Source organism: Impatiens glandulifera, unplaced genomic scaffold (genome assembly GCF_907164915.1).
Source record: "Impatiens glandulifera unplaced genomic scaffold, dImpGla2.1, whole genome shotgun sequence".
Lineage (NCBI taxonomy): Eukaryota > Viridiplantae > Streptophyta > Magnoliopsida > Ericales > Balsaminaceae > Impatiens > Impatiens glandulifera.
Window position 1 is genome coordinate 4,618 of NW_025919230.1, and position 8,509 is coordinate 13,126.

General features: G+C 27.9%; 1 protein-coding gene across 1 annotated transcript; it reads left to right on the top strand.

Annotated features, from left to right (window-relative positions):
• Positions 1-3,363: 3,363 nt before the first annotated feature.
• Positions 3,364-4,588, top strand: LOC124917691 (immune-associated nucleotide-binding protein 9-like). The gene is made up of 4 exons (XM_047458050.1): positions 3,364-3,628; positions 3,705-3,982; positions 4,051-4,206; positions 4,283-4,588. Exons 1-4 carry the CDS (start codon positions 3,364-3,366, stop codon positions 4,586-4,588), a joined length of 1,005 nt encoding a protein of 334 aa, XP_047314006.1.
• The last annotated feature ends 3,921 nt before the right edge of the window (positions 4,589-8,509 follow it).

Consider the following 8,509-nt stretch of genomic DNA (forward strand, 5'->3'; position numbering starts at 1 on the left):
TCACCGGGTTAATCTTTCAATTTCCATTCATGTGGGGGATTGTTGGAATTTAGACTATGTAGATTATTTCCATTATATGAATGGAAATGAGAATTCAAAAACAATTCTGAGAATGGGTGAGTCCCAAGAATAAAATCGAGTTAGTGGATTTGTCCACATTGGAAAAATAGCAAAATGTAGCATTTTTCCATTAATCCAAGTGGGGTTTAATTTATTTGCATAATGCATTTTATTGCATAAAAATAAATAATATATTTGGATTAAATATTAATTAAAGGAGTCAGTTAAATGGGTATTAATATCAATGTGCAAATGAGAAATTATCAAATCAAATGCAATGATAAATGCATACGTTTGAAACATTTCACATGAAATTGATGAAAATGCAATTAATTGCATTAATTGATTTTATTCCTACGTTAAAAAAATAGTCATTATGTTGATTGGCTAATTTATCTATATATATCTCAATTGATCACACGTTGTGAAGAAGAGACATAACAATTGCAGAATTACATAGTTTATATCTTTTAATCACCCTAAATGAATTTTAATTGGTTTTATTTTCAACATCACAAGAAGCTAGCTACTTCTTAGTTTTTCAGAAAAACCTTCCATTGATCATTTTAATTGTGGCTTCACACAATTCTGCTTTGATCCCGGTGATAGTTCATGTACGTAGGTCAAGTTTGTTGTGTAGTGATTCTGATTCTGAATCACTACTAGATTCGTTGTACCCTGGGAGACAACCATCTACGATAAGCTCCAGCACAAACAGGAGACGGTGGAACTGTTTTAAGGGAAATGTGCTAAGCACATGCCTCGAATCAACATCTCAATCGGTGATTTCGTTCTTTGTATATCTTATTTATTTTTATTTATTTGTAACACCATTTTATATATATTTTCTGTTATTTCAAGACAAGAATACTAACAATTTTAGTTCCATTAGTTTTGAAATGATGAATATAGTCAAACATAACCAAAACAAGAACATCATTCAAGCTCTATAACAATTTTGAAGATAAAATTGAAAATTTTCAAAAATTCAGTTTGATTAAATATGATCGGGATGATGTTATAGTGATCTGAAAACCATTCTAACATGTTTACAAACATGTTTAGCAACTATTTGAATAAAAAAACAAGATTAAAACTCAAGAACATGAATTTTAAAAAATCCAGATTTTCAAATCAAATTTTCGGTTTATTAGTTTATGGTTGATCAAATCCCTTTCAACAGAAAGTTCATATAACATATAGAGATTAATTCTAAAAAAGAAATTACATAATTAAACTCTAGAACACATCAAACCGAATTACAAAGGATCTGGATGCTTACAAATAGTTGGAGAACACTCCAAGGAGTTGTTAGAAGCTATCTTAAAGCCTGGAACCAAGTTTTGATCGTCGGAGATGGTTTTCACAATAAGCAGTTCTTGGCCGGAATTTGGTTATTTAATTTCGATTGTAATATGTGTTATTTGTTTGATGATCTGATAGAGAATCACCTAAGAACTATTTATACTAGCTTTAGGTCGGTTGAGGTCAATTCAATTCTAATTTGATCATCGAAAGTTCTATTCCTAATTATATCCCCATTCGTGGCAGCCTAGTTCTAGGGGAAGATAAGGTTAATAGGCATATGACTATTGAAGGCGAGGATAAGGCGAGCAAGTGGGTGAAAAAAAATCAAAGGATAAAGTGGAAAAATGACAGAATTATCCCTTCTAAAAGGATCGCCGACGATAAATCGCGATTCCTTCGAACTCCCAGCATCAACAAAGAAGACGCCTAAAACGACGTCATTTTGGTTTAATGAACGCGTCGTTAAGTGTTTCGTTGGAGCTCCGTCCGCGCCAGGTTGAACGGGATAACGGGTTAGCGGCCTATTTGAATATATATTTGAATATTTGAATATATTATTTATTTTTAAATATTAACCACCTATTTGTTTTCATAATTATTTATAAATCATTAATAATAAATAGCTCGCTATTTAATTAAAATTTATAATTTTAATATTTTGAGTTAAAATAATTTGAATTTTTATCGACTTAATCTTAAAAATTAATAAACTATTTAAATAAAATATTATTTATTTTAAAATAAATTTATATATTGATTTCTAAAAACTTTTACAAATATATAATTTTAAAATTCAATTAAAATAAAAATAAATAATTAGGTAAAAAAATGACTTAATAGTTAAATTGTTTGATATATAAAATTAAATTTTATAATTTTAAAAAACAATTACATTTATAAATTAATATATATATATATATATATATATTAAAATATAAAATTATATTATTATTGTAAATTTCATATATTTAATTAATTATTAGATAAATTATATGAAAATAAAAGATTAAAATGAATATAAAGAAATGAATAAAAAGAAAAGAATAATAGAAATACAGATGAGTGAATTTTAAATGTCATATGGATGAGAGATAAAATAATGTATATATGTTAAACCTAAATTGTCTTTCAAATTTGTTTGTTTATTTGTTTTTAAATATTATCCTAATCAATTTAATATTTTAAAAATAATTATTTATTTTATTATCATATATTATTATTTTTTAAATCTTTTTATTAAAAATATTCACTACTTTAAAATTATCTCACCTACTATGTTTTTTAAATAAACTAAATTTATTTTAATAAATTCAAACCTAACTTGATATAACTTTGTATAATAACTTTGAGCTTATTTTAATAAAGTTTGATATTTATTTATTATTATTATTATTTTTTATAGGAAGACTTAAAAAATAAAATAAAAAATAATTATATAATATTCTAAAAAAAAATAATTAACCAATTAAGTGCTATAATTAATTAAATACCGGATAAAATGATAATTGAATGTGATTATAAAATTTTATAATAAAAAGAAACCGAAGAAGCTTTAAAGTTAAAAATTAATACAAACAGATTATTAGGGTCACATTTGATTAAAAAATAATCAATTAAATTTGATGTTTAAACTCAATTATTTCTATACCTTACTAGTTATTCCTCAGGTTAAACTTATAATTTGAACAACAAAAACTTTATAATCAAACAAATTTAACTTTATAAAGATTGTTAACATTATAAATTAATAAAAAATGTAAAAGATGAATTTTAAGATAGGTAAAATGTTTTTTTTTTTATGTTTTTTTAATTGTTTCATTTGTGTTTTCAAACCCAAAAATGCCATTTGATGTTTGAAAGAGATGAATCAAACTAATCCTAATTAATTAATTAATTAATTAATGAACGAGAATGGAGTCATGATTACTCTTTCTTCGTGTGTTATCTATAAATCTTGTTTGAATTTGCAATGTGAACTAGGTAGAAATATTAATAATGGGAGGAATTATCTTTAACGATGAAGAATCCGGTGTTGATTCACCATATTCATCATCAAATGAAGCTGCTGCTGATGATGATCTTCATCGAACAGTTCTCTTGGTCGGGCAAACTGGAAACGGCAAAAGTGCAACTGGGAACTCCATATTGGGGAGAAAAGCCTTCCTTTCAAAGACTAGCTCATCCAGTGTTACACTTACTACTCAACTACACCAAATCCACTTTCCAAACTCTCAAACTCTTACTGTTATTGATACACCTGGTAAGTATATATGTATGTAATATCAACATTCATTCATTTATTGTCCTCGAATTTAATCATTTGCATGCACATTCAGGATTATTTGATTGTTCATATGACCATGGCTTTATTGGAAGTGAAATACTCAAATGCTTCGTTATGGCTGGTGCTGGTGTTCATTCTATCCTGCTTGTTTTCTCTCTGAAAAATCGGTTTTCTAAGGAAGAAGAAGCCATTATTCACTGTCTCAAGGATTTCTTCGGAGAAAAGATCTATGACTACATGATTGTTGTATTTACCGCCGGAGATGACTTTGATGAGGATGAAGAATCATTTGAAGACTATTTGGGTCGTCAGAACTCTAAATCTCTTAAGGTACGTATGTTGTTAAGTTTCTTTCTTAATTTCCCAGATTCTGAATTATATGTTGTTTCTTCATGCAGGAAATCCTTCGTGTCTGTAACAATCGTAACGTTTTATTTGATAACAGGACAAAGGATAAAGAGAAGCAAACTCAACAACGAAAGAATCTTCTTGCAATGGTGGAAGAAGTCATGAATTCAAATGGGGGCCGACCATATACAAATGAAATATTTCAGGTATATTATATATTTTTTTTATTATTAACTGATATTTTATGAAACATGTACAATTTAATTCTAATGCTGCATGCAGATAGCAGCCATGAAATTCCAAGATCAGAAAGAACGAATCAAGCAGTTGGATCAAGTGGTGGAAAAGAGGCATAATGAATATGAAGAACAGTTAAAGCGGATAACTCAGATGGTTGAATCAAAGATGATTGAAACAACTTTGAATCTTAAGCAACAATTGGCACAAGAAATTTCACTGTTAAAAGCTGAAAATGATGCTCAAAAAACTAAGTTCAAATTCTTGAGTGAATTAATGGGTACTAGTCTAAAGAATGGCTTGGACAAGGCATGTCGTGTGCTTGGAAACTGGCAATGCACCATTATGTGATGATGATCATCATAATCATGTATGAATGAACTATTTTGTATGGGCAGGCTAATGTTTACTTTTCGTTTTTGAATATCAAGTTTAGTTTTTACTATTGTAATTGAACTTCCAAGGATAAAAGTTTTTGTTCAAAGTATTTTGGGTACTATCTTTATCTATATATTGAGACTCTCCTTATCAATCTTGTTTCTAATAAATGTTATAAATTTAGACATTTACATAGAGCTAGGGGACCTTACTTGATTAGTTCAATTCACTAGTAACACTCAAAAGATATTATTTTATTTAAATATTATTTTAGTATTAAATAATATATATATATATATATATATACTATATATACTGCTCATGTTGGTAATAATTACTTTGGGTTTTAAAATAACTAAAACCCAAAGTAATTATTACAGCAGACCGTATATACTATTTAATACTAAAATAATATATTTTTTTTTATTTATCACTCTTTTTAATTGCAGTTTTTTTTTTCCTAGATTTTCATCTACTTCTTTCATAGATGCATTTATAATAATATAGTAAAATAAATGAAACTAAGCCTTATTAAAGAATATAATAAAAACAAGATGTATTTATTAAATTAATATAGTAAAAAATAAATGAAATGAAAAGAATAATTTTTTATTATAATTTAATATTAAAATATGTAGTATTTAAAATATAATTTTAAAATGAAAAGGGTATTTTAGTATTTTGAAAAGTGTTTTAAATAATGTGATAGATAAGAAGGAATTGATTTGAAAAATGATTTGGTAGATATTAAAAAAAAAAACTTACAAGAAGGACTAAGTAAATTTCTACATTTATAAAGACCTAAATAGGTAGTGCTATAATAGAGTTGTTTGTGAGTTTATTACTGATTTTTCAAACAACATTTGTAAAGAAATAATTCAATTATACTAAATTCAATAATGATAACTGATCTTACATTCAAATTAATTCAGATATATGTTTGGTTAATTCAGATTCTTGTTTACCTTTTTCTAAAAAATTAATAACATTTCTCAAAATGATATATGAAACAATTTAATTTATTATAACATTTTATTTTTCAAACATATAAAATAATTTAATATAATGTTAATCCTAACTTCTAAAGAGTAAAACTATTTAGTTAACAATTATACAAGTTAGGTAAATATGTAATTTTTTTATTCTTTAAAACAAACAAAAATCAACATTTCCAATATAAAAAATTTAGAAACTTTGATTAACTTCTTATACGCATACTCTCTCAATAATAAATTTATAACTAAATAATTAATTAAATTAAAAATAGTTTAAACTCGAATTTATCAATTTATCGGTAAAGACATTTTAGACACTCAAATTTAACTCTCCAATTTATTTTGAAATTATCTTGAGCTAACAAACCCGTAAATTCATACGAGTAATTATACGAGATTAAAAAAGTAAATAAAAAGTCGACAAGCTTACTTATGGACTTACTAACAAGTAATGCGTTGAGCGGTCATATACAAATGATGAGGGTACTATAATTAAATAGATTTATCACAGGAACTGACGAACTTGCCACGGAGGTTACCAACATGTGAGGTTAAGGGCGATCTGTATAAATGATCTTGGCGCTTTCAATAGATAGATTTTGTGTTTTTGTGAATTAGAAGGAGAATACATGCTGAAAAATATGATTTTTTGTCGGAGTACCTAGAGAGATAAGGTCTTGAGATACCTATCGAGCGATAGGATTTGAGATATACCTATCGAGCAATAAGGTTTGATCATATACATATCGAGAGATATGGTTTTATTTTGATTGGACTAGATTGTGTACGAACGATCTCAGGTTTTTGTCGATAGACAAAGTTGTTAACGAATCATGAATAAATGATCTTTGTACTTGTCAATAAACAAGATTTTTAAACGAAATCGTATATAAATAATGTCTCGTGCCTATCAATAGATAGAGTTTAGATTATGGATCATATAAATATGATCTTTAGTCCTTGTTGACAGACAATATTGTTAACGGATCATGTACGAATGATCTCTATGCTCGTCGACATACAAGGTTTAAGACCTATCGAGAGATAAGGTTTTGATTGGAGAACACCTACCGGGGATAGGGTTTGTGAACATAATTGTGCATGAACAGTTTTCTGACCTATCAAAAGATAGGTTTTAATCGTGTATGAACGATGTCTCGACCCATCGGCATGTAGGGTTTTGGGTGGAATTGTATACAAACAATGTCTCGGCCTATCGACAGAAAGGGTTTTTAACGGAATTGTATATAAACAATGTATCGAACTATCGACAAATAGGGTTTTGGGCGGAAGTGTATACAAAAATGTCTCGACTTATTGACATGTAGAGTTTTCATACAGAATTGTATACAAACCATATCTCGACCTATCGACATATAGGGTTTTTGGAGAATTATATATAAATAATATCTCGACCTATCAATAGATAAGGTTTAGGTTACCTACTAACAAATATGGTTTTGAAATGGGATTATGTACAAATGATCTTACGTACCTATCGACATATAGATTTTTAATTAGATCATGTACGTATAATCTCAGGTCCTTGTCGACGGACAAGATTGTTAATGGATCATTTACAAATGATCTATGTGCTTGTCAACAAACAAGGCTTAAAAGAGAATCGTGTACGAATGATTTCTCATACCTATCGAAAGATAGGGTTTTGATTGGATCGTGTACATATGTTCTCAGGTCCTTGTCAACAAGCAAAATTGTTAACGGATCATTTACAAATGATTTATGTGTTTGTTAAAAAAACAAGGCTTAAAACAAAATCGTGTACGAACAATTTCTCGTACATATCGATACATAGAGTTTTAGATTACATATTAACAAATAGGGTTTGAAATTGAATTGTGTACGAACAATTTATTGTACCTATCAACAAATAAGGTTTTGATAGATCATGTGCGAACAATCTTACATACCTATCGATAGATAGAGTTTAGAGTACCTAATATTCTATATGGCGGTAGGCGGTGGCGAGGCGGTAAGTGACTGCCTACTGCCTCGGGTGCCTAGGCGGTGTTTAGGTGGTGCCTAAGCGGTTGAAACATTTTCACTATATAAGTATAAATAAATTTATTTATAAATATAATAAAGGTATTATGTAATTACCAAGGTACCAAAAGTCCAAATTAATATTATATCTAACATATTAACATTTAACAAAATAAGTTGCATTATTATGTATACTTGAATCTTTGAATATAATCTATCATTTCCAATGTAGCATTGAATGAGTTCTTGAATTGTGTTAGAGATATTCTATGGAAGGTAAAGAGTAATTTTAAACAGTGAATAAATGGAATATAAAAAGTCTTTTTATTAAATTTATATATATATATATATTAATATTAGAAATTAATTAATTAAAAATAATAAATAATTAAATAATTAAATGACCGCATCATGAATAGGCGGAGCAGCCTCGACCGCCATTTAGAACACTAAGAGTAACAAATAACAATGAGGGTTTTATTGACGGGATCGTGTACGAACGATCTCACGTACTTATCGATAGATAGGGTTTAGTGTATCTAACTACAATTATGGTTTAAAAACGGAATCGTGTACGAACGATCTAACATGTCTATCGATATATAGGTTTTGGGTACCTAACTACATTTAGGGTTTAAGAATGGGATCATGTACAAATGATTTCATGTACTTATCGACAAATAGGGTTTTGGGTACCTAATTACAATTAGGGTTTAAAAATAGGATTGTGTACGAACGATCTCACGTACCTATTGACAAATAGGGTTTTTGGTGGGTCATGTATGAATAACCTCAAGTTCTTGTAGATAGACAAGTTTGTTAATTGATCATTTATAAATGATCTTTATGCTTGTCAATAAACAAGGATTACAATAGAATCGTGTACGAACGATTT